We start from the raw sequence: 27,556 nt of genomic DNA on the forward strand, positions 1-27,556 counted from the left end.
TTGTTGGGTTTTCAAGTTTTTTGTTTTTTGCTTTTAAATTTTTTTTTCATGTTAAAAAAGAAGTTTTTCCTCAATCAATGGTTTTCTGTGACAGGGTCTTGCCGTGTCACTAAGGGTGTAGTACAAGTGGTATGATCGTAGTTCATTGCAGCCTCAAACTCCTTGGCTCAAGCAGTCCTCCTACCTCAGCCTCCCAAGTAGCTGTGACTACAGGAGCCAGCCACCATGCCCAGCCAATTTTTACTTTTTTTTTGGTAAAGACAGTGTCTGGCTATGTTGTCTAGGCTCGTCCTGAACTCAAGCAATTCTCCTGCCTCAGTCTCCCAAAGTGCTGAGATTACAGAAGTGAGCCACTGAGCTCTCGGGCTGCATTTGACCTTTGCTATTTCAGTAGATATTTTCTTTCCTTCTGTTACCTTTTTTTTTTTTTTTTTTTTTTTTTTTGAGACAGAGTCTTGCTCTGTCGCCCAGGCTGGAGTGCAGTGGCGTGATCTTGGCTCACTGCAAGCTCTGCCTCCCGGGTTCACACCATTCTCCTGCCTCAGCCTCCCGAGTAGCTGGGACTACAGGCGCCCGCCACCACGCCTGGCTAATTTTTTGTATTTTTAGTAGAGACGGGGGTTTTACCGTGTTAGCCAGGATGGTCTCGATCTCCTGACCTCGTGATCCGCCCGCCTCGGCCTCCCAAAGTGCTGGGATGACAGGCCTGAGCCATCGCGCCTGGCCTGTTACTTCTTAAGTATACTTAATGTTCACTTAACTTTTTTTTTAATCTTCTTTCAATCCATTAACAGTTTTACCATTTTAAGTTTTGTAGTCACCCTTTTTCTGAATCCATGTAGCTGTCAGAGTTTCTGTTTACATTTATACTAATTATGGAAAAAGGAAGATATGTTTGCACATTAACTCACATGTATGTTGTAAGCAAAGCATCTGGATTAAATGAGAATGCATGAAAATTTTTATTGCCTAGAAAATGTTAATGAAGGATATCACTTGTCCTGTGGCAGGCCAGACAGGAAAAGGACAGGGGAGATTTCACTATAAGGAGCGTTTAGCTTGCCAGTGGAAGTGAAATACTTATGCTTTGCTGATCGTAAAATAAATCATCCCAAAATCATGTACAAAATACATCTCCTGGCCAAATGGAGTGGCTCGTGCCTATAATCTCACCACTTTGGGGTGCTCAGGTGGAAGGATCGCTTGCATCCAGGAGTTTGAGACCAGACTCAAATATATCTCCTATTAACTCTATTTGTTTTGGAACACAGCCTATCCTCAGTAGAAAAATGGGCAAAAGTTAACAAGTGAAGTGATAGAAAGGACCAAAAACATGAAGATATGCTTAACATTACTAGTAAATAAACAAGCAAAAAATGCCATTTATTGATGTATTTTTTAGAGTTAACTAATTTTCTTTTTCTTTTTAGGAAGTGAAAGCTTTGTTCAAAAGTGAAAACTGCCCCAAAGTGATAAGCTGTGAATTTGCACACAATAGCAACTGGTATATCACTTTCCAGTCAGACACAGATGCACAACAGGTAAGAAGAAAACAGTTTTCTGATACAGGTCCATCCTAGTGGCAAAATAAGTAGTGGTATATTTTAATTGAGAAAATGTGTGTTTACACTGATGTTTATCAAGATTAGTGAGTACCTTGATTTACCTTTTTGCTTTTGCTCAATTGATGTCCTTTTTGATCATCTTCCTAAAGTTTTTCAGTTTTGATTTAGGAAGTTTTCTGGTCGACAAGAATGTTAACGTAACAGTTTTAAAATTAACATAGGGATTGAGAACTATGTACCCAGTGGTATTTTTAGTACATAATAGGTCTGCAATAAATAAAATTCTTGGAATTTTGACTTGATGATTTTATTCTTAATTGTTAACATGTCTTAAAGAGAAATAATCCTTTAAAACACAAATATATCTATGATAAGAGTGTTTAAAAATCACTCACAGATTTTTGTTTTTTAAAACAATTTAGTAGAAAGTTGTCTGATCATTTTTAAATTGGTTTCTGGGGATATTTTGGGTCTGTTTTCAATCTTAAGGCATTTTTTCTGCAGTAATCCATGGTGGCTTTTCTACAATAAATATGAACTGTGGTTGAGAAGGCCTTATATTTTTACTTTTTCATTCCCTGTCCACCTGCACAGTGGAATCACCTACATAATTTTGTTTTTATAGTTTAATACTAAACTCTCAACATAATAAAGATGACTTTACTGAAATGTTTGGATGCTAATGAAAGTTTTCTTGTGCTTTGTTAACAGGCTTTTAAATACTTAAGAGAAGAAGTTAAAACATTTCAGGGCAAGCCAATTATGGTAAGAAATAGAGGAGATCAGTGTGAAACCAGAACAGGTTTTGGTTTCTCTGTATGAGAATTTTAAAAATACAGACAGATAATGTTTTATAAAAACCCATAGTGACTTTTAAAAAGTATCTGACTTGGGCTGGGCGTGGTGGCTCACGCCTGTAATCCCAGCACTTTGTGAGTCCAAGGCAGGCAGATTGTTTGATGCCAGGAGTTTGAGACCAGCCTTGCCAATATGATGAAACCTTGTCTCTACTAAAAATAGAAAAAAATAGCCGGGTGTGGTGGCACATGCCTGTAATTCCAGCTACTTGAGAGGCTGAGGCAGGAGAATTGCTTCAACCCGGGAGGCATAGGTTGCAGTGAGCAGAGATTGTACCTCTCCAGTCCAGCCTGGGCGACAGAGCAAGACCTTGTCTCAAAAACAACAGCAGCAACAACAAAAACAAATTTCTGGCTTCTATTATGTGCTACTTCAGAAAATTCTTTGATAAATCTTAAAAATACTTTGTCTACAGCAATTCTTTACAAAGGGGTAACTTCAAATAGCGTGAATTTTAATTAGATGCTGATTTACAACATATGAGATAATTCCAGATCTCAAAATGAGCAATAGGAATAATTTTCAGTAACAGAGATGAAAAATATTCACAGTACTTTCAACCTTATCTCAATTAACTGCATCACTACATTAACATACAACCATTTGGGAACCTAGGCATTGTCACTGATGACACTTGATCACTGTCTTTATATGTCTGGTCTGTTCTTAGGTCCTGTGAAAATGCTTTCCAAAAATCTCCCATTGTTTAGGCTTGAACACTTGGAGTAGCCTCTTAACTGCTGTGTTAACAACTTTTTCCCCCCTTAACGATCTGTTCTTCACATTGCTACCAGAGCTAGTGTTCTAAACTATAATCCAGTAACATACACTTAGTTTGACTTGATCCTCATTCCCTGTGTGCTGTAGTTATTCTTATTTGTAAATGTAATACATTATTCTTACTAATTCCTCTGTGTTGAACTCTTACTGTGTGTCACTTTCTGTTTTAAGCACTTTACATGTATTGACTCACTTAATCCTTACAAGAACCTGATGAAGAAAACCTAATGTTTTCTTCAGTTTACTAGTGAGGATAATAAGACACGAGGGTAACCTCCCCAGTTTCACATAACTAGTAAGTGGAAGAACTAGGATAACAGTGACTTAGATTTATTAAGAGGTTCTAAGAACTTATCATATTTAAATCTCATTATTGCTGTGAAATAGGTGGGATTATTAGTTTCCATATTACAGATGAGGCTATTTTCTAGTTGTCATTCTACTTCCTCTGTCTAAGATGTTCTTCTCCCTTTTATCTTTCCCTGCTTTGAGGCTTTTATAAAGATACTCTCCTGAGTCATCTTAATAGCTTTAAAGTTTTAAAGTATTTCAGAAGTGGGTCTTTGGTATATCTGGAATTAATTTTATATATAGTATAAGATAAGATAAGAATCTAGTTCTATCTTTTTCCCATATATGGACAGACTTTTATCTCAACACTTAATTTTTTGTCATTTCTAGTCTTCTGCAACTTGTGTGTAATGGCACAGCTATGAGATTTGTTTCAGATTCTTTGTTTTCTTTGAGTTCTGCTTCCCTGAACCAATATGGCTGTTTTGTTTTGTTTTTGAGACTGGGGTTTCTTTCTCTCTGTCACCTAGGCTCAAGTGCAGTGGCATATGATCACAGCTCACTGCTGCCTCAACCCCTCAGGCTCAAGTGATAGTCCCACCTCAGCCTCCCAAGTAGCTGGGACCACAGGTGCACACCATCTTGCCTGGCTAATTTTTAAATTTTTGGTAGAGTTGGGGTCTCACTATGTTGCCCAGGCTGGTCTCAAACTGAACAATCCTTCCATCTCAGCCTCCCAAAGTGCTGGGATTACAGATGTGAGCCACCACACTGTGATTGCATTCCTGGATATTACTGTTCTATGTTATTTATTTTTATTTTCTTTATTTATTTTTGAGATGGCGTTTCACTCTTACCGCCCAGGCTGGAGTGCAGTGGCACGATCTCAGCTCACTGCAACCTCCTCCTCCTGGGTTCAAGTGATTCTCCTGCCTCACCCTCCGGCGTAGCTGGGATTACGGGCGCCTGATACCACGCCCAGCTAATTTTTGTATTTTTAGTAGAGACGGGGTTTCGCCATGTTTACCAAGCTGCTCTCGAACTCCTGACCTCAAGTGATCCACCCACCTCGGCCTCCCAAAGTGCTGGGATTACAGGTGTGAGCCACCTTGCCTGGCCAGATACCACTGTTTTAATTATCATCATTTTACAATATCCTTATTTACTTCTGCTAGTTCTTTGTCCTTGACCTTATTTTTCAGGATTGTCTTGGCTCTTCTTAGATCATTACATTTTCACACAACTTTAGAATATTTGTCTAGTTCCAACAAACAACCAAACAAAATCTATAATGGACTTAATGAAATTCTATTCAATTTGTTGGTTAAATTGGGGACAGTTGGCTGTTTTAGTCTGCGTTATTCATTATTATGGTAACTATTATGTATTTCAGTGTTAAGTCATTTTTACTGCTTTAAAATCATGTTGGTTGCTTTTTCTTGATATCTTACTGATTTTTTAAAATGTTTTAATGTCTGCAGGTAATCACTATTTTGATTATTCCTTATACCTTCATTTCTTATTTCTATTGCTTGTGCTGGGGGTCTCAGGTATAGTAGTAAAAACACAAATATTTTATTTTAAGTAATGTTTTTCTCTGCCATTTTAGTTTTTCTTTATGCTTCTTTTGATGCGCCATCCCATAGCAACGTAAGTTGCAAGAAAATTCACATTAACTTTTATACCATTTATTAAAATCAAATGACCTAACACCTGGAAAGACAGGTGCAGAAGCAAGGAATGCTATACTCCAATCCTGGTGGTGCTTTCTGCCATCAGCGGTTGTATCTTGAGTATGTCAGGCCAACCTGTAAGGTTCTGGTTTGTTTCTTTGTAGTGTCCATGCTGTTCATTTCTAAAGTTCTGTAACTTAGAAGTGATTACGTTGCAGGAAAGAGGCCTTAAGTGGATAATGTTTATCCACCTGTTTCCTAATTTATTGATGATTTCATTAAGAGGCAGTGATTCATTCTGTTTCAATTGTGATTTCTATGCCTGACAATAACTGGTATCAGTTCCCTTCAGCCTAAGGGACTTCCATTAGTGTTTGTTACACTACCAACCAGCAAAGAATTCTCTTAGTTTTTCCTTAACTAAAAATGTCTGATATTTCACACTCTTTTTTGTTTGTTTGTTTTTTTGAGACAGGGTCTTGCTGTATCACCCAGGCTGGAGTGCAGTGGTACAGTCTCAATTCACTGCAGCCTCCTCCGCCTCAGCACCCACCCCCTGCCCCAATTAGCTGCAACTATAGGTGCATGCCACCACGCCCAGCTAATTTTTCTATTTTTCAGTAGAGAAGGAGTTTTGCTGTGTCATCCAGGTTGGTCTCTTAACTCCTGAGGGCAAGCGATCCCCCCACTAAGGCCTCTCAAAGTGTTGAGACTACAGACATGAGCCACTCTGCTCAGCATTTGTGATGGGTATTTTCCATGGATACAGAATGCAGGGATGACAGCTAAAATTATTTTCCATTCTTTTAAGATACGTTCTGGACTCTTATTTCTGATGAGATGTTCACCTTCATATGGTTGTTCTCCTATGTATGTGTCCTTTTTCTTTGCCTGCTGTCAAGATGTTTTATTTTTGGTTTCCAGTAGGTTGGCTATGGTGTGTCTAGTATGGTTTTACTTATCAAACATGGGAAATACTAAACTTCTTGGCTCTGTATGTTGATATTCTTCACTGCATTTGGGGAATTTCCAGATGCTTGCCAAAAATTTTTTCTGCCCTCTTTTCTCCTTTCTTTTTTTGATATTCCAATTTTGTATGTTGGACTGATTGATGTCACTGAGATTCTGTTCATTTTTCTTCAACCTGTTTTTGTTGCTTTTGTTCTCCAGATAGGATAGTTTCTGTGGATTTGGGTTCATCTTTAAGTTCACCTTACTTTTCTTTTGCTGTCCCCAGTGTGATAGGACTGTCTAGTGAATATTTTAGATGCTGTATTCTAGAGTTTCCATTTTAAAAAACATTTCTTCTCTCTCTGTTGTGATTTCTCCTTAATTTCAATTTATTAGAAACATAAATGTTATCCATGAATACATGTACTTGAAAGAGCTGTATTAAAATCTTTGTCTGCAGTTTAACATCTGAGTCATCTTGGAGTCCTTATTTTCACTCCCATTTTTTGATTCTTTTTCACCTGCAGTTCCATGCCCTGAAATAGTTCTTTCATTGCTGTTTTCTTCTTTTTTTTTTTTTTTGAGATGGAGTCTGGCTCTGTCACCCAGGCTGGAGTGCAGTGGCACGAACTCGGCTGACTGCAAGCTCCACCTCCCAGGTTCACGCCATTCTCCTGCATCAGCCTCCTGAGTAGCTGGGACTACAGGTGCCCGCCATCATGGTTGGCTAATTTTTTTGTGTGTGTTTTTTAGTAGGGATGGGGTTTCACCGTGTTAGCCAGGATGGTCTCGATCTCCTGACCTCATGATCTGCCCTCGGCCTTCCAAAGTGCTAGGATTACAGGCGTGAGGCACTGCGCTCGGCCAAGTGCTGTTTTCTTGACTAGTGGAGAGAGAGAGAGAGAGTGTGTGTGTGTGTGTGTGTGTGTGTGTGTGTGTGTGTGTGTTTAGACGGAGTCTCGCTCTGTTGTCCAGGCCGGAGTGCAGTGGAGTGATCTCGGCTCACCACAACCTCTGCCTCCTGGGTTTGAAGCGATTCTCCTGCCTCAGCTCAGCTAATTTTTGTATTTTTAGTAGAGACGGGGTTTCACTATGTTGGCCAGGCTGGTCTTGAACTCCTGACCTTGTGATCCGCCCGCCTCGGCCTCCCAAAGTACTGGGATTGGAGGCGTGAGCTACCACACCCGGTCTAGTGGAGTATGTTTTTAAAATAATGCTGTTTACTTGATTTTAGTTCCTTAGGGGACATTTTAACATAGTGTACTATAATGTATGACATTACTTAGGTAAAAGCAATAGCCATAGTTATTATTTAGGTCTTGTTAAAGTCAGTTTGTCAAGGTTGGCCATAATTGATTTCTTATTGTTTGACTGGTTGCAATTTTAGGAGTGGAGGAGGGTTCCTGGCCTATGATTGTAAGAATCATAGAATGTATCTTTCATACATTCATGGAAGTGGTAATTTTATGCTTTCACATGTGTTATATCATTTGATATTCCCAGCAACTTGGTGTGCCTTTGGTTTCTAATCTAACCTTCCTACGTCTTCATATTATATAGCTTGAGCATCCCAAATCCTAAATTTGAATTGCTCCAAAATCAAAAAGGTTTTGAGTACTAACATGCTGCTCAATGGAAATCCTCATTAGAGCCTTTTGGATTTTCGGATTTGGGGTGCTCAACTGGAAAATACAATGCGAATATTCCTAAATACAAAAAAAAAAGCTAGTACCAAGCATTTTGGGTAAGGCGTACTCAGCCTGTGGTTTTATTAAAAGGGTCAGCAAACATTTTCTTTAAAGAGCTAAACAGTGAATATTATAGATGTTGATGGGCATGTAATTCCTGTTGCAGCAACTTGTAGGGTAAAAGCAGCCACAAGCAATGCATAAAATGGTCTGCTTTATAAATTTACCAAGTGTTAAAGCATTTTTTTTTTTTTTTTTTTTTTTTTTTTTTTTTTTTTGAGACGGAGTCTCGCTCTGTCGCCCAGGCTGGAGTGCAGTGGCTGGATCTCAGCTCACTGTGCAAGCTCCGCCTCCCGGGTTTACGCTATTCTCCTGCCTCAGCCTCCCGAGTAGCTGGGACTACAGGCGCCAGCCACCTTGCCCGGCTAGTTTTTTGTATTTTTTTTAGTAGAGACGGGGTTTCACCATGTTAGCCAGGATGGTCTCGATCTCCTGACCTCGTGATCCGCCCGTCTTGGCCTCCCAAAGTGCTGATATTACAGGCTTGAGCCACCGCGCCCGGCCATTTTTTTCCTTTTTAATCTTAATATAGGAATTTGAAGCATATGAAGATAAAATGGTATAATTAGTTACCGTTTACCCATTATCCATCCAATTTTTTCCCCCAATTTTATTTATTTTATTTTATTTTGTACAGACAGGGTCTCACTTTGTTGCGCAGGCTGGAGTACGGTGTGCGTGATCATAGCACACTGCCACCTTGAACTCCTGGGCTCAAGGCATCCTTCTGCCTTCAGAGTAGCTAATTATTGTTTGTTTGTTTGTTTGTTTTTGTGGAGACAGGGTCTTACTATCTTCCCTGGCTGGTCTCAAACGCCTGTCTCAAGTGATTTCCCACATTGACCTCCCAAAGTGTTGTGATTACAGGCGTGAGCCACTGCGCCCAGCTCTGCACCCCCGCACCCTTTTCTTCCTTTTTTTTTTTTTTTGAGACGGAGTGTTGCTCTGTCACCCCGTCTGGAGTGCAGTGGCACAATCTCAGTGCACTGCAGCCTCTTCCTCCCAGGTTCAAACAGTTCTCTGCCTCAGCCTCCCTAGTAGCTGGGATTACAGGCACCCACCACCATACCTGGCTAATTTTTGTATTTTTAGTAGAGATGGGGTTTCACCATCTTGGACAGGTTGGTCTTGAATTCTTGACCTTATGATCCTCCCGCCTTGGCCTCCCAAAATGCTGGGATTACAGGCGTGAGCCACCATGCCTGGCCCCAGCCTCCACTTTTTAAATTTTGGCAAAATACACATAAAATTTACTATCTTAACTGTTCTTATTTTTGTTTGTTTTCTTTTCTTTCCCCCCATCTTAACTGTTTTTGAGTGTATGGTTTAGTGCTATTAAATACATTCACAATGATTTGCAGCCATCACTGCCATCTATCTCCAGAACTCTTCTTATAAGACTGGAACGCTATAGATGTTACCCAATTTTAACAGTTAGTGGAAAATGGCCATTCTTATTTCCTCTATATTCCCACTCATTTCTCCACAACCCCAGTCATCTTGAAGCAAATTTCAACCTTAATTTCAGATTTCATCCATAAATAAATTAAAATTTGTATCTCTAACAAGAGGGATTCTTTCCCTTTTTTTGAGACGGAGTCTTGCTCTTTCGCCCAGGCTGGAGTAAAGTGATGTGGTCTCAGCTCAGTGCAACCTCTGTTCCCCTGGGTTCAAGCAGTTCTCCTGCTTCAGCCTCCTGAGTAGCTGGGATTACAGGCACCCACCACCACGCCTGGCTAATTTTTGTATTTTTAGTAGAGACGGGGTTTCATCATGTTGGCCAGCTGGTCTCAAACTTCTAACCTCAGGAGATCTGCCTGCCTCGGCCTCCCGAAGTGCTAGGATTACAGGCGTGAGCCACTGCACCCGGCTGGGATTCTTTAATACCTGGTGACAATATCATCATTAGACTTTAAAAAATGAACAATGTCTTGAACATCATCAAATACCTAGTCACTTTTCATATTTTCCCGACTCCCCTTCTTTCTTTTTCTTTTTTCCTATTTAAAAATCTGGGCCGGGCACTGTGGCTCATGCCTGTAATTCCAGCACTTTGGCTGGGCTGATGCAGGCAGATCACATGAGGCCAGGAGTCCAGACCAGCATGGCCAACATGGTGAAACCCTGTCTCTGCTAAAAAAACAAAAATATTTAGCCAGGCTTTGTGACTTAGGCCTGTAGTCCTAGCTACTCAGGAGGCTGAGGCCCGAGAATCACTTGATCCTTGGAGAAGGAGGTTTCAGTGAGCCAAGATCACACCACTGCACCCCATCTTCGGTGGCAGAGTGAGACTGTCTCAAAAAAAAAAGTAAAATTTAAAAAATCTGTAGTTTTTTCCTGTAACTTTGTATTTTTTTCTTTTGGAAATTTATAGGTAAGATAATCATTATCTGTCTTGCAGAGTTTCTTGGAATATACATTTTGCTGCCTTTATTCTTGAGTGCAGTTTAACATGATTCTCTCTCCCCTCTCCTGTTTTTCATGCAAATTGGTAGCTAGATCTTTTTTTCTTTTTCTGTTTTTTAAAGACATGGCTGTCATGGAAAGTAGATAAATAGTGATCTGTCTCCTATATTTCATGCATATTGGTAGCAAGAGGCATGATCAGAACTGGGTTTGATTTTTGGGGCAACAGGGAGGATACAAAAGCTAGCTGGTATGCTCATTGGTCTGTTAATTCATTAGAGATTGCTAAAATTGTGGTATTTATCTATTTTTCGTTTATTAGAAACTCATACTCATCTTCATTACCCTGAGTTACAGGTTCTATGTGAAATCCATGTTACATGCTTGATTCTAGCTTTTATTACCAGTTTTTAAAAGTGTTGATTTTTTAGCCGATTTTTAACTGTTTTTGGTTTTGAATATTTAAATATATTTAAGGTATTTACTGTTCATGTTGATTTTGGCCTCTTTGAATTGACTCCTGAGACCTTTTGCTACGCAGCCATAGCAATCTTTTTTTTCTTTTTTTTTTTTTTTTGAGATGGAGTTTTGCTCTCTTGCCAGACTGAAGTGCAGTGGCACGATCTCAGCTCACTGCAACCTTCGTCTCCCGGGCACAAGCGATTCCCCTGCCTCAGCCTCCCGAGTAGCTGGGACTACAGGTGCACACCACCACACCCAGCTAATTTTTTGTATTTTTAGTAGAGAAGTGGTTTCACTATGTTGGCCAGGATGGTCTTGATCTGACTTTGTAATCAGCCCGCCTCAGCCTCCCAAAGTGCTAGGATTACAGGCGTGAGCCACTGCGCCCAGCCAGCCATAGCAGTCTTTACTGGTTACCTTGCTGTGCAGTTTGTCAAGATGTTCCAGGCTCTTGCACATTTCATGCCAAATGCCTGGAGTCAACCAGTTCTTTTAAGTCCTTAGGCCACTTTATGGGGAAATGGTATTTTGTGGACCACTACCTAGACACAAGTAGTGTTTGTGTTGACTGGTTTTGTCATTGTTTTTAAGCTTTTTTAGACAGAGCTGTTTAGTTTTTATGTTTTAAGACAAAATATAGGTTTGTACTGATGCTTACAATTTAAATTCAGGCTGTATGATTTTCCTTTCTTCTACTTCCTGTCTCCTTTCTCCCATATGAAAATCTCTGAAAAAAATCTGCCTCCTGGGTTCAAGCACCTGTCCTGCTTCAACCTCATGAGTAGCTGGGATTACAGGTGCGCACCACCACACCCAGCTAATTTTTTGTATTTTTTTAGTAGAGATGGGATTTCACCATGTTGGCCAGGTTGGTCTCGACTCCTGACCTCAGGTGATCCACCTGTCTTGGCCTCCCAAAGTGCTAGGATTACAGGCATGAGGCAGTGCGCCTGGCTGCCTTTTCTCCTGTTAATTTTTTTTGACTTAATAGTGTGTTCTGGAAGTCACTTCATAATGGTGTCTAGATCATTCTTTCATTTCTTTTTTATGTTTATGATACTCAGTTGTTTGGATGTACATGTTGTATTCAACCGTTGATGGACTGTTGAGTTGTATCTGGGGCCCATAGGTTTCCTCACCTTTTACAATTAGTCAGTAGTCATGTGGGTATATTTTTTTCCCATAGCTTTATTAAGTTATTCTATAATTGGCAAATAAAATTGCATACATGCTTTTTGGGTATTGTGAACATTTAAAGTAAGCAGTTTTGAATTATATAATACATTATTATTAACTGTCATCACCCTGCTCTCCAGAACTTACTTCTACTAACAGAAACTTTATACCCTGTGAAACATTTCCCCAGTCCCTCCCTTCCCCCAGTCCCTCCCTTCCCCCATCCCTGGCTTATGGTAACCACTATTATACTGTCTCTATGAGTTCCACCTTGTTAGATTTCAAATACAAGTGAGATCAGGCAGTGTTTGTTTTTATGTGCCTGCCCTATTTCACTTAGCATTATGTCTTCTAGGTTCATTCAGGTTGTGACAAATGACAGGATTTCCTTCTTTAAGACTGAATGCGTCTGGGCACAGTGGCTGATGCCTGTAATCCCAGCACTTTGGGAGGCCAAGGTAGGCCAAGGCAGGCGGATCACCTGAGGTCAGGAATTCAAGACCAGCCTGGCCAACATGGTGAAACCCCATCTCTAGTAAAAATATGAAAATCGAGGCTGGGCACAGTGGCTCATGCCTGTAATCCTAGCACTTTGGGAGGCTGAGGCAGGTGGATTGCCTGAGCTCAGGAGTTCCAGACCAGCCTGGGCAACACGACGAAACCCTGTCTCTACTAACAATACAAAAAAATTTGCCGGGCATGGCCGCATGCACCTGTAATTCCGGCTACTCAGGAGGCTGAGGCAGGAGAATTGCTAGAACCTGGGAGGTGGAGGTTGCAATGAGCCAAGATCACATCACTGCACTCCAGCCTGGGCGACAGAGCAAGACTGTCTAAAACAAAACAAAACAAAACTGAATGGTATTCCAGTGAGTGTGTACACCATGTTTTCTCCATCCGTTCATTTGCTGTGGACACTGGGTTGTTTCCATGTGTTAGCCACTATAAGTAATGCTGCAACACAGACAGTAGTGCAGATACCCTTCAGCATACTAATTTCACTTCCTTTGGATATACATAGGATTGAGGGATCATATGGTACTTCTATTTTCAACTTTTTTTGACCCAGAGTCTCGCTCTATTGCCTAGGCTGGAGTGCAGTGGCACAATTTCAGCTCACTGCAATCTCATCCTCCCAAGTAGCTGGGATTACAGGCGTATGCCACCATGCCCAGCTGATTTTTGTGTTTTTAGTAGAGACGGGGTTTCACCATGTTGGCCAGGCTGGTCTGCAACTCCCAACCTCAAGTGCTTCGCCTGCCTCGGCCTCTCAAAGTGCTGGGATTACAGGCGCGAGCCACCGTGCCTGGCCTATTTTTAACTTTTTGAGGAACCTCCATACTAGTTTCCATAATGGCTATATGAATTTACCTTCCCAGCAACAGTGTACAAAAGTTCCCTTTCTCCACATCTTCTCTAACACTTATTTTTTTTGTTACACCCATTTTAATAGATGTGAGATGCTATCTTGTGAGTTCAGCTTACATTTCTTTGATGATTAGTGATTTTTGAACATTTTTACATATGCCTGCATTTCTTTTATGAGTGAGTTTAGCATCTCTTTCATATGTTTAAGAGCCATTTGCCTTTTTTTGTTCTGTGAACGCTGTTCATTTCTCTAACCCTTTTTTCTATAGCATTGTTGGGCCTTTTCATGTCTGTTTTTACAATTCGTATATTAGAGATACTAGTGCCCTTGCCTGTGATGAGCTCCGGTTTACTATTTTGACTTAGTTTTTTGGGAGGTTTTTACTCTGCTTGTTGTTGTTTAGAGACAGGGTCTCATTCTGTTGCCCTGGCTGGAGTGTGGTGGTGTGATTGTAGCTCACTGCAACCTCCAACTCCTTGGCTCAAGCAGTCCTCCCCACTCTGCCTCCCAAGCAGCTAGGACTACAGGTTGCACACCACCATGCCCAGCTTTTTTTTTTTTTTTTCTTGTAAGAGATGGGTCTCGCTGTGGTACCCAGGGTGGCCTTGAACTCCTGGGCTCATGCAATCCTACCCCCTTGGCCTCTGAAAGTGCTCGGGTTACAGGTGTGAGGCAGCACACCTGGTTATTTTGACATGTGTTTGTGGCAGGGGGGTTTTACCTTGTTTACTATGGTTTTTATACCATGAAAACATTTTATTAATGATTAATTAAAGCTGTCATTTTCTTTTCTTTTGTTCTACTGATTCTACCATAGGCAGAAATAGTATAGTCATGTAAAATATATGTTAAAATGTAAATTAAATGTATTTTTAAAAATATACACTTAATTCTTTGTTGCTATAATGTGTTCCTCTTCTAGGCAAGGATAAAAGCCATCAATACATTTTTTGCTAAGAATGGTTATCGATTAATGGATTCTAGTATCTATAGTCAGCCCATTCAAACTCAAGCACAGTATGCCTCCCCAGTCTTTATGCAGCCTGTATATAATCCTCACCAACAGTACTCGGTCTATAGTATTGTGCCTCAGTCTTGGTCTCCAAATCCTACACCTTACTTTGAAACACCACTGGTAAGTGAGATCCTTATAATAAAATATAATAATATTTTAAATTTGAGCTGAAATTTGAAGAAATCAGTTGGAGTGGGAACTCATGTTGATATTGATGACTTTTTGGCTTTTATTTTATTTTTATATTTTTTGTAGAGATGGAGTTTTGCTGTGTTGCTCAGGCTGGTCTTGAACTCCTGTGCTCAGGCAGTCCACCCGCCTTGGCCTCCCAAAATGCTAGGATTACAAGCGTGAGCCACTATGCCCGGCCACTTTTTGGCTTTTAAACAGTGATACAGATATCTAATTTTCCATACCAAATAAATGCATATGACTAAGAGTTGAGCTATTAGAGTGCATAATTTTATTCCATAAAATTTGCTGAGTGAATTGAAAGAAGAGACTGAAAAAGTTGCGTGGTTTTAAATGCATTTTAATGTTGCGAAATGTCAGACCAGAACATTCTTTATTAAGTTATGAATTATTGTTCATAAATCCAGTGGCATTTGAAGTGAATATTGCAGAAGTGAATCAGTAAAATATTTTAAGATATTTTTGGCTTGCAAAAGATAAATTCATAAGCTCATTAAGGTTCTTGTGACCCTCACACCAGGTTTTACCTTTACCATTAATATTGTTTAAACATACATTTTCTTCTAGGCTCCCTTTCCCAATGGTAGTTTTGTGAATGGCTTTAATTCGCCAGGATCTTATAAAACAAATGCTGCTGCTATGAATATGGGTCGACCATTCCAAAAAAATCGGTAAGATAAAAACCATAGCTATAATGTATTTTAAACAATTCCTAATGGATCTTAAGGCATTAATAGCAATGCTTATTGTCAGGCTCAGTAAAAAGGTTTGGTGGCTTTTTTGTTTTGTTTTTACTAAATGTATGTGAACAGTTTAATCTAGAATTCATAAAAACAGTTTGACCTTTGAGTTGGTAATGCTACTAACAGACTTGGGACTCAGATTTTTTTTTTAATAAAGAGAATAGAAAACTTACTTCATGACAGCAGTCTCTGACAAATCTGGTGACTAATTTCCATTTAGTATGTTAAATTGGTAGCATTTTAGAGAATTCTTTGAAGAATAAATGTTGGGATGTATGTTATTTAGGTTTTTAAAGGATTTTTGAAATGACATCCAAGAACTACAGTGCACAGCAGACAGTAGCTAACATTTATTGCACATTTAATATCACAAACTCTGTTCCTAAGGATTTTACATATTTTATCAGTTACTTTTTTCAGAACCCTTTATAGGTGTGCTTATGTCTACTTTACAGATAAGGAAATTGAGATATAAAATATTATGTCTGAGAACACACAGCTCATAATTGGTAGAGCTAAGATTTGAACCTAGGCAGTTCAACTCCAAAGCCCGCACTTAAAGCACTATGTTCAGGATAAATTTTTTTTTTTTTTTTTTTTTTTTTTTGAGACGGAGTCTCGCTCTGTCGCCCAGGCTGGAGTGCAGTGGCTGGATCTCAGCTCACTGCAAGCTCCGCCTCCCGGGTTCACGCCATTCTCCTGCCTCAGCCTCCCGAGTAGCTGGGACTACAGGCGCCCGCCACCTCACCCGGCTAGTTTTTTTTTTGTATTTTTTAGTAGAGACGGGGTTTCACCGTGTTAGCCAGGATGGTCTCGATCTCCTGACCTCGTGATCCACCCGTTTCGGCCTCCCAAAGTGCTGGGATTACAGGCTTGAGCCACGGCGCCCGGCCCGTTCAGTATAAATTATTAAGAATCATAGAAACTATATGGTATCGTAACAAAGATTGACATGTACGTCTGAGGTATTTTATGTAGACATCAACAGATAATCTCAATATTTCGTGTATGTTATGGCTTCTTGTTGTTGTTTTGGGGGTAGAGACGGGGTCTGCTTATGTTGCCTGGGACTGGTCTTGAACTCCTGGGCTCAAAGCAGTCGTCCCACCTTGACCTCCCAAATTGCTAGGATTACAGGCATGATACTATGTCTTTTAACAGAATATAAGTAACCAAAGAATAAAGGACTGATATATAGTCATTTTGATTTATTTAATAGTTTCACATTTGTTATTTCTCATTTGCTGTTTTGTGAGACTCTTGGTTTTTGAGGGTTTTTCCTAATAGTTTATATTCAGTGCCACTCAGTCTTTTGCCAGATTTGATCCTCCTAATTATTTCTTTTTGGAAAGGAGACCATCTGGAGTATGTTTTTCCAAGATGACTTCTAGGAACTTAGTCCTTTTTTGACAGGCTTTTCTGAAACTTGTTTTACTGGAGAAATGAGCCCCAACAGAATGAAAAAATATTCTTCTCACTGGAAACATTATGTACTACCCTTTAATAGTCAGAGTTTTTGGACTGCTCTTGACAGACACAATTGGTTAAAGCAATTGAAGATCATTTTCAAGTGTTAGAAAAATTTTACTACTAAGAATAAACACAGGCCGAGGTCCGTGGATCACCTGAGCTCAGGAGTTCAAGAGCAGCCTAGGCAACATGATGAAACACCACCTCTAACAAAAATACAAAAATTAGCTGGGCGTGGTGGTATAGTGCACGCCTGAAGTCCCAACTACTCAGGAGGCTGAGGAATGAGAATTGCTTGAGCCTGAGAAGCGGAGGTTGCAGTGAACTGAGATTACACCACTGCACTCCAGCCTGGGCGACAGTGAGACTCTGTTATTCTCTGCCGCCATCCGCTCTCACCCTTCCCTGCTCCCCCCGTCTGAAAAATAAAGGTACTGATATTTGCAGTTGCTTGACTCTGAAATACTTTAGATAGCTCCATGGTTATTTCTTTATTGTTACCTTTTATCCGTTGTACCTTTTTGGTGACAGGGATGAAATTATAGTAAGAAAACCAGGAATGACAGTCAAGTTATCTTTACTTATAAGGAAGTATACCTATGGTTTTGAAAATACATGGTGTGTGGTACATTTTTGCATGTTACTTAAAACTACTTGTGCACAGTTCTTTGCCATATATTTGACCAATACAGGTTAGTAATTTTTAATTACAGAAATAATAAGTGAATACTTTTTCTAAAAAAGCAAATAAAGACCTTCTGAACCAGCAACCCGAATCCTTGTTTCCTTCTTGCTTCTAAAAAGTGACTACTGCCAGGCCTTTATTATTATTAATATTAACAGCCAAGGACAAAGTCATTTTTAGAGAGCCTTTTGCAATTTTTGTATTAACTTGTGACAGCCCAGTGATGATCACTATTCCTACTTAGAGAGAATAGGACTAACTTTCAGAAATCCAGGCATTTTTCTACCTTTCATACTTTATCTTTCTTTCACTTTACCTCTCTTTTCTGTCTTTTATCACTTCTTTCTTTCTTCATTCTTTCTCTCTTTTGCCTGGATTGAGATTGTAAGTCCCTCTCAGTGAAGGGTAAGATTATGAGATCTGAGGGCTATATAAATGTAGTAAGTTGTTCGTTAAGCATATTGAAATGTGTGAAAGTTGGATGAAGGACATTTTCTAAACACATGCAAATAGCATATCTATCGTATCAGTTCATTTTCAGATGTAATGGGTAATATACTTTTTTTGTTTGTTTGTTTGTTTGTTTTTGGAGACAGAGTCTCGCTGTGTCACCAGGCTGTAGTGTAGTGGTGAGATCTTGGCTCACTGCAACCTCTGCTTCCTGAGTTCAAGCGATTCTCCGGCCTCAGCCTTCCGAGTAGCTGGGACTACAGGCATGTGCCAGCTAATTTTTGTATTTTTAGTAAAGATGGGGTTTTATCATGTTGGCCAGGATGGTCTCAATCTCTTGACCTCGTGATCCACCCACCTTGGCCTTCCAAAGTGCTGTACAGGCATGAGCCAGCACACCTGGCGTTTTTGTTGTTGTTGTTGTTTTTATAAATAAGACGGAGTTTTGCTCTCTTTGTCCAGGTTGAAGTGCAATGGCGCGATCTCGGCTCACTGTAACCTCCGCATCCTGTGTTCAAGCGATGCTTCTGCCTTAGCCTTCCAAGTAGCTGGGATTACAGGCACATGCCACCACGCCCAGCTAGTTTTTTGTATTTTAGTAGAAACTGGGTTTCACCATGTTAGCCAGGCTGGTCTTGAACCTCAGATGATCCACTCACCTTGGTCTCCCAGGTGATCCACTCACCTGACCTCAGGTGATCCACTCACCTTGGTCTCCCAGAGTGCTGGCATTATAGGCGTAAGCCACCGCACCCGGCCTAAGTATTTTTAAAATTACTTTTTGTGGCCGGTGGGGTGGCACATGCCTATATTCCCCACACATTGAGAAGCCAAGGCAGGCAGATCACTTGAGCTCATGAGTTGGAGACCAACCTAGGCAACAGAGTGAAACCCCGTCTCTACTGACAATATAAAAATTAGCCATGCATACTAGTGTGCACCTGTAGTCCCTGCTACTCAGGAAACTGAGGTAGGAGGATAGCTTCAGCCCAGGAGGTAGAGGTTGTAATGAGCCGAGATCGCACCACCTCGCTCCAGCCTGGGTGTCACAGCTAGACCTTTCTCAAAAAAAAAAAAAAAAAATTTTTTTTTTGTTAGGTGACATACTATTTTTATTGCTATTTAAGAAATCTAGTTTGTAATATAAAGTAATTCTATGGAAAAGTGTCACTTTATGTGAAACTCAACCCAACTTCTTTTTTTTTTTTTTTTTTTTTTTTTTTTTTTTTTTTTTTTTTTTTTTTTTGAGACGGAGTCTCGCTCTGTTACCCAGGCTGGAGTGCAGTGGCCGGATCTCAGCTCACTGCAAGCTCCGCCTCCCGGGTTCACGCCGTTCTCCTGCCTCAGCCTCACGAGTAGCTGGGACTACAGGCGCCCACCACCACGCCCGGCTAGTTTTTTGTATTTTTTAGTAGAGACGGGGTTTCACCGTGTTAGCTAGGATGGTCTCGATCTCCTGACCTTGTGATCCGCCCATCTTGGCCTCCCAAAGTGCTGGGATTACAGGCTTGAGCCACCGCGCCCAGCCTTTTTTTTTTTTTTTTTTTTTTTTTAAAGACAGTGTTTTGCCCTGTCACCCAGGCTGTAGTACAGTAACATGATCATGGCTCACTGTAGTTTTGACTTCCCAGGCTCAATCAATTCTCCACCTCAGCCTTCCTAGTAGCTGGGACTACAGGTGCGTACCACCATGCCTAGCTAAGTTTTATATTTTTTTTTGGTAGAGATAGGATTTTGCCATGTTGCACAGGCTGGTCTCAAACTCCTAGGCTCAAATGATCCTCTCACCTCAGCCTCTTCAAGTGCTGGGGTTACAGATATGAGCCACTGAGCCCACTGTGCCCAGCCTGATAATTTTATCTTGTTTGTTTTTGTTTTTGTTTGTTTTTGTATTTTTAGTTAGAGACAAGGTTTCACCACGTTGGCCAGGATGGTCTCGATCTCTTAACCTCATGATCTACCCGCCTTGGCCTCCCAAAGTGCTGAGATTAGAGGCGTGAGCCACCACACCCAACTACTTTAAGTGTTAATAGTGGTAATTTTTTATGGTCCGTCAAGAATAAAGCAGGACAGCTAGAGATGCTGTGGGAATTTACATTTACTTGGTGGGGTTATAATTATTCAAGAAGTTTTCAATCCCTATTCCTAGAGTCAGGAATTGGCAACATGTGATTAATGTTGTTGGTTTATAACTATGAAAATAGATTACAAAAACTGGGATATATAAACTGCAAATAATGGGCCAAACATAAATCTCACTCTTCTTAATCTGTAGAGCCAGGATACTCAGTTGCTTGAGTTTTTAGGTGTTTTTGCTACTGTAGGTGTTTTGGCTACTGATTAAACTGCATTATTTTTCTATTAGTCGACCTTAGCTTCATCTGCTTGTAAGCTTTTAGGAAGTTGGATGCTTATACCCATCATCCAAGATAAAAACTCCCTTTGTTAGAAGCAAGTTGGTTTGTTTAACCACATTGCATACCTTAATTCATGCAGTCATGCCATGCTATTGGGTGCATTGCTGTATTTTCCTAGTTTGCTGTCCTACATATGGGTCTTTCGACAAATCTCATTTGGTGATGCATGCTTAGTAAGATGCTAGGTTTTGTTTGTTTGTTTTGTTTTTTGAGGCAGAGTTTTGCTCTTGTTGCCCAGGCTGGAGTGCAATGGTGTGATCTTGGCTCACTGCAACCTCCGCCTCCTGGGTTCAAAAGATTCTCCTGCCTCAGCCTCCTGAGTAGCTGGGATTTCAGGTGTGTGCCACCACGCCTGGCTAATTTTTGTATTTTTAGTAGAGATGGGTTTTCACCATGTTAGCCAGGCTGGTCTCAAACTCCTGACCTCAGGTGATCCACCCGCTTCCACCTCCTAAACTTCTAGGATTATAGGTGTGAGCCACTGTGCCCGGCTGAGGCTAGGACTTTTTAATTGTATTCCAGTATTTCTTACTGTCTTCATTATTACTCCCCTAAACAGCCTTTTTAGGCATGTTCCTCCTTTGAAAATTGAATACTACAGATGATTGTATATCTGTATGTATGTAATGTATGTATCTGTGCTTTATACATAAAATGATTACTTTTGCCCTTCCCCCACCCCCCATTTTTACTCCCATTTAGCATGGTTTTGCTTCCATTAAGAATGCATAGCGGGCTGGGCGTGATGGCTCACACCTGTAATCCCAGCACTGTGGGAGGCTGAACTGGGTGGATCATGAGGTCAGGAGATGGAGACCATTCTGGCCAACATGGTGAAACCCCATCTCTACTAAAAATACAAAAATTATCTAGGTGTGGAGACGCATGCCTGTAGTCCCAGCTACTCGGGAGGCTGAGGAAGGAGAATGGCGTGAACCCGGGAGGCAGAGCTTGCAGTGACCTGAGATTGCACCACTACACTCCAGCCTGGCGACAGAGCGAGACTCCGTCTCAAAAAAAAAAGAAAAAAAATGCATGTTATAGGCCAGATGTGATGGTTCATGCCTGTAATCTCGACACTTTGGGAGGCCATGGTGGGTGGATCACGAGGTCAGGAGTTCAAGACCAGCCTGGCCAAGGTGGCAAAACCCTGTCTCTACTGAAAATACAAAATTAGCCGGGTGTGGTGGCGCATGCCTATAGTCTAGCTGCTTGGGAGGCTGAGGCAAGAGAATAGCTTGCACCTGGAAGGCGGAGGTTGCAGTGAGCTGAGATTGCACCACTGCACTCCATCCCAGGCAACAGACAGACTCCATCTCACCAAAAAAAAAAAAAGGAGAAGAATGTATTGCGTATACTCATAAGCTTAAACCTGGCTGATTTAAACATGTCGAGAGTGCATCCGATGACATTAGCTAAAATCCTAATTCTGAGTATTGAAGTAACAGTAAGTTTCTTTCAAAGAACTTTGGATTTTCCCCCGTCTCTCCAAACACAACTTTAAAAATATATATATTATCTTAGAGATAAGGTTTTCTCTGATGACTGTGCATGAATTCAGTTGTGCATGAATTCAGTTGTGCAATCATAGCTTGTTGCAGCCTCAAACTCCTGGGCCCAAGCAGTCTTCTGCCTCAGCCTTCCAAGTAGCTGGGAATAGTATAGGTATATATGGCTGCACATTTTAATTTTTTTTGCAGTGATAGGGTCTTGCTGTGTTGTCCCAGCTGGTGTCAAACCCCAGAGCTCAAGCAGTCCTCCTGCCTCAGCCTCCCAGAGTGCTGAGATTACAGGCGTGAGCCACTGCGTCCAGCCCACAACATTTTTTAATGTAAAATTTACTTCACTTTGGCCTGGCGTGGTGGCTCACGCCTGTAATCCCAGCATGTTGGGAGGCCGAGGCGGACGTATTACAAGGTCGGGAGATCGAGACCATCCTGGCTAACATGGTGAATCCCCGTCTATACTAAACAAAATACAAAAAATTAGCTGGATGTAGTGGCCAGCACCTGTAGTCCCATCTACTCGGGAGGCTGAGGCAGGATAATGGCATGAACTCAGGAGGCGGAGCTTGCAGTAAGCCGAGATGCGCCACTGCACTCCAGCCTGGGTGACAGAGCGAGACTCTGTCTCAAAAAAAAAAAAAAAAAATTTTACTTCACTTTTTAAAATAACGTCTGGAATGTAGAAGGGACTACGCTTTTACAACATAATGCTTTTCAAGTTAAATTTTTTGAAAACCCCAGTACAACAGGAGCCAGTTTTTTACCTGAGGAAAGTTGTTTTTCTGTCTTGATTTACTGCTTTATGTATATTATTTTATATTTCCTATAGTGTGAAGCCTCATTTTAGGTCATCCAGTGGTTCAGAACACTCAACAGAGGGCTCTGTATCCTTGGGGGATGGACAGTTGAACAGATCTAGTTCAAGAAACCTTCCAACTGAACGGCATAACCCTACAGTAACTGGGCATCAGGAGCAAACTTACCTTCAAAAGGAGACTTCCACTTTGCAGATGGAACAGAACGGGGACTATGGTAGGGGCAGGTAAGGAAATAAGGTACCTGAAAATCTTTGATAATAGTGTAATCATCCTGAATAATTGAAGAACATGATCTGGCAGTTGGTTTGGTTTGGTGTTAATTTAGTTATTGGTATATGGTTATATTAAATAAATGTTATTTTCAGAACATGAGTTGGTTGCTTTTTATAAAGAAATAGAGTACTCATATAGAAAATGTCTCTGAATCAGAGGTTTATAAAGTTATTCTGAAGTTCCTTATAGTTCATATAGGAAAGAATAGCTTAGAAAATTAACATATCCATCTGCCTTATGGTTTTATTTCTTCCAGCTTTTAAACTATAGAAGTGGCTGGGTGCGGTGCCTCACGCCTGTAATCCCAACACTTTGGGAGGCTGAGGTGGGAGGATCATCTGAGGTCAGGAGTTCAAGACCAGCCTGGCCAACATGGTGAAACCCAGTCTCTATGAAGAAATACAAAAATTAGCAGGGCATGGTGGCAGGCACCTGTAATCCCAGCTACTCAGGAGGCTGAGGCAGGAGAATCACTTGAACCCGAACCCAGGAGGCAGAGGTTGCAGTGGGGCAAGGTTGCGCCACTGCATTCCAGCCTGGGTGACAGAGCGAGACTGTCTCTCAAAAATATAAATAAACTATAGGGGTGAGGTTATATATTGCCAACTTGCCTAATTAAATAATAGTATGGTTCTGGTTTGAAGGGATCGCTACTAACAAATGGACTCATCTTACTTTATGGTGTGGTAGTAGGTAAAGTTTTTGGTAAATTGGCTCAAGATACCTCGGAATAATACATTATCTTTTAGTAATAGAGAAAACTAGCCCGAAATGTAGAAAGATGTTTAAATTGAAATGTATACAGCTGACCGGGCGTGGTGGCTCACGCCTGTAATCCCAGCACTTTCGGAGGTGGGGCAGGCGGATCATGAGGTCAGGAGATCGAGACCATCCTGGCCAACATGGTGAAACCCTGTCTCTACTACAAATACAGAAATTAGCTGGGCGTGGCAGCGTGTGCCTGTAATTCCAGCTACTCAAGAGTCTGAGCAGGAGAATTGCTTGAACCTGGGAGGCAGAGTTTGTAGTGAGCCGAGATAGCGAGATAGCGCCACTGCACTCCAGCCTGGCGACAGAGTGAGACTCTGTCTCAAAAAAAAAAAAAGTATACGACTTTGATAGAATGTATCTATCTGAAGAAACTTATGACTTGTCCCTTCTCCTCCCCCAAACTTTTTCTTATTAAAAGGAGAACTCTCTTCAGAGGTCGAAGACGACGAGAAGATGACAGGATCTCAGTAAGTTTTTAAAAACTTTTATTCAGACTTTTTTCTCTTCTGTGATTTACTATGGCATTGACTTTTGGTCTTTCCTTTCTGGGTTTTTGTTTTATTGATTGTAGTCTTCAGCAAAGGTAAATGGAGCCTCAATTTAACCCTGAAATTTTTACCACCACTACCCATATACCCACCCTCTAGCACACATGTAGTATGGAGTTTCACTTGTGTTGCTTGCTTTAAAAAATTATTTGAAGATTAATGTATTCACGTGATTTTTAAATAAAATCACGAAGTCTTTCTAACTTTCCTTACCTTTTCTTTCTTCTTTCTTTTCCAAGACACGGGATATTACTCTTTCCCAGGGCACTGGAATTACAGGCCTGAGCCACCGTGCTTGATGCAAGATAAGGACTTCTAGGGAGAGGCAGAGGAGGAAGGGTCTTGCTATGTTGCCCAGGCTGAAGTGCAGTGGTACAATCATGGCTCACTGCAGCCTTGACATCCTAGGCTTAAGTGATCCTCCTCTAGAGATGGGGTCGGGCACTGTGGCTCATGCTTGTTATCCCAGCTCTTTGGGAGGCTGAGTCAGTTGGATCACTTGAGGCTACAGGCCCCACGCAAGTGCAAAACCAAGCAGAATGGTCAGGACATCTTAAAGCTCCAAAATACTCGCCTTTGGCCAGGCATGCCGACTCAAGTCTGTAATGTCAGCACTTTGTGAGGCTGAGATGTACAGATCACTTGAGCTCAGGAGTTGGATACCAGCCTGGGCAGCATGGTGAAACCCCATCTCTACAAAATTAAAAAAATAAGCCAGGCACCACGGTACACGCCTGTGGTCCCAGCTACTTGGGAGGCTGAAGCAGGCTGATCCCTTGAGCCCAGGAGGTGGAGGTTGCAGTGAGCCAAGATTGTGCCACTGCACTGCAGCCTGAGCAACCAAGTGAGACTTTGTCTCAAAAAATAATAAAATAATATCCTTTGACTCCATGGCCACTCCTAGGTTACACTGATACAAGGGTTGGGCTCCCAAGGCCTTAGGCAGCTCCACCCCTTTGGCTTTGCAGGGATCAACCCTGGAGGCTGCTCTTATGGGCCCACGTTGAATGCCTGTGGCTTTTCCATGCCTGTTTTGGAGTCTGGAGGACGGTGACCTTCTTCTGCCACTATGCAGTGCCCTAGTGGAGGCGTGTTGTGAGGGCCTCAGCCCCATATTTCCCCTCTGCACTGTGCCCCTGGAGCAGGTTTCTGGACTTATACCAGACTGGTAGAAGTTTCTTTCAGAGGATGCCGTACATCCTCTGAAATCGAGTCAGAGGCTCCCAAGCCAGTCTAGGAAGTTCCTCATCTTCTGTCCTTTTGAGCCCTCCAGACTCTTCCACCCTCTACCTGTTAGCCAGTTCCAGTACTGCTTCCACATTTTCAGTTATCTTTTAGCAGTGCTCCACTCCTCAATACCAATTTTCTTTAAGCCATTCTCACATTGCTAGAAAGAAATACTTGAAACTGGATAATTCATAAAGAAAAGAAGTTTAATTGGCTCACAGTTCTGCAGGCTGTACAGGAAGCATGATGCAGGCATCTGCCCAGCTTCTGGGGAGGCCTTGGTAAACTTACAATCATGGCTGAAGGCAAATGGGGACCACGCAGTGAATACATGGCAGGAGGAAGAGAGAAGAAAACCGTTTTCAAAGAAGAAAATGTGTTCCATTATAACTTAGAATTGTTTTTAGGCCATACTGAACCTCTTAAATCAGTGTTGTAACTTTATTATACACAACCATGAAACTTCAGGCAACTTTTTTTTTTTTTTTTTTTGAGGGGGAGACCAAGTTTCACTTTTGTTACCCAGGCTGGAGTACAAATGGCACGATCTCAGCTCACTGCAACCTCTGACTCCCGGGTTCAAGCGGTTCTCCTGCCTCAGCCTCCCGAGTAGCTGCGACTACAGTCACCTGCTACCACGTCTGGCTCATTTTCTGTATTTTTAGTAGAGATGGAGTTTCACCATGTTGGCCAGGCTGGTCTCAAACTCCTGACCTCAGGTGATCCACCTGCCTTGGCCTCCCAAAGTGCTGGGATTACAGGCGTGAGCCACCGTGCCTGACCAACAATTCTTTTTTTTTTTTTTTTTTTTTTGAGACAGAGTTTTGCTCTTGTTGCCCAGGCTGGAGTACAGTGGTATGATCTCGGTTCACTGCAACCTCTGCCTCCTGGATTCAAGTGATTCTCCTGCCTCAGTCTCCCAAGTAGCTGGAATTACAGGTGCTCGCCACCATGCCTGGCTAATTTTTATATTTTAGTAGAGACATGTTTCACCATGTTGGTCAGGCTGGTCTTGAACTCTTGACCTCAGGTGATCCACCTGCCTCGGCCTCCCAAAGTGCTGGGATTATAGGCATGAACCACTACACCCAGCCCAACAGTTCTTTTTTGGCATTCCATTGCAGCAGTCCACATGACTTCTCACATGGCCCTCAACAATTTGGAATAAGAGATTAGACCCTGCATGGTGGCTCAGGCCAGGCATGGTGTCTCACGCCTGTAATCCCAGTACTTTGGGAGGCTCAGGTGGGTGGATTGCCTGAGGGTAGGATTTCAAGACCATCCTGGCCAACATGGCGAAACCCCGTCTCTACTAAAAATACAAAAATTAGCCAAGTGTGGTGGTGGGTGCCTGTAGTCCTAGCTACTTAGGAGGCTGAGTCAGGAGAATCACTTGAATCCAGGAGGCAGAGGTTGCAGTGAGCTGAGATCGTGCCACTGCACTCCAGCCTGGGCGACAGAGCAAGACTCCGTCTCAAAAAAAAAAAATAGAGATTAGATTTGGGGTTTATTCAGTATGTTGTAAATGTTATGATGGAGGACTAAACATTGGGGTAAAAGAAACAGGCATGACTTCCAGTAGGTAGGTCTTGGTAGAGGAGCTCTTAGGCAGGAGGGAGATCTTAGCTGGGAATAAAATTTTGGATTTGTAGGCCGGGCGCAGTGGCTCAAGCCTGTAATCCCAGCACTTTGGGAGGCCGAGATGGGCGGATCACGAGGTCAGGAGATCGAGACCATGCTGGCTAACACGGTGAAACCCCGTCTCTACTAAAAAATACAAAAAATTGGCCGGGCGCGGTGGCTCAAGCCTGTAATCCCAGCACTTTGGGAGGCCGAGGCGGGTGGATCACGAGGTCAGGAGATCGAGACTATCCTGGCTAACACGGTGAAACCCCGTCTCTACTAAAAATACAAAAAAAAAAAAAAACTAGCCGGGCGTGGTGGCGGGCGCCTGTAGTCTCAGCTACTCGGGAGGCTGAGGCGGGAGAATGGCATGAACCCGGGAGGCGGAGCTTGCAGTGAGCCGAGATCACGCCACTGCACTCCAGCCTGGGAGACACAGCGAGACTCCGTCTCAAAAAAAAAAAAAAAAAAAAAAAAAAAAAAAAAATACAAAAAATTAGCCGGGCGAGGTGGCGGGCGCCTGTGGTCCCAGCTACTCGG

At 41.8% G+C, this 27,556-nt stretch overlaps 1 protein-coding gene across 15 annotated transcripts in view; it reads left to right on the top strand.

Moving 5' to 3' along the window:
- The window catches only part of LARP4 (La ribonucleoprotein 4), an 85,849-nt gene that overhangs the window by 42,503 nt on the left and 15,790 nt on the right, over positions 1-27,556 (top strand). For 12 of the 15 annotated variants that reach the window (XM_050748662.1, XM_050748673.1, XM_050748665.1 and 9 more), the window contains 6 exons: positions 1,431-1,541; positions 2,277-2,330; positions 14,202-14,414; positions 15,054-15,157; positions 22,586-22,798; positions 24,037-24,085. In XM_050748662.1, coding sequence (XP_050604619.1) covers positions 1,431-1,541; positions 2,277-2,330; positions 14,202-14,414; positions 15,054-15,157; positions 22,586-22,798; positions 24,037-24,085 — 744 coding nt within the window. The remainder of the gene's footprint in view (positions 1-1,430; positions 1,542-2,276; positions 2,331-14,201; positions 14,415-15,053; positions 15,158-22,585; positions 22,799-24,036; positions 24,086-27,556) is intronic. The other 3 variants (XM_050748664.1, XM_050748672.1, XM_050748671.1) reach the window with 1 other exon arrangement.

The sequence above is a fragment of the Macaca thibetana genome, chromosome 11 (genome assembly GCF_024542745.1).
Source record: "Macaca thibetana thibetana isolate TM-01 chromosome 11, ASM2454274v1, whole genome shotgun sequence".
Classification (NCBI taxonomy): Eukaryota; Metazoa; Chordata; class Mammalia; order Primates; family Cercopithecidae; genus Macaca; species Macaca thibetana.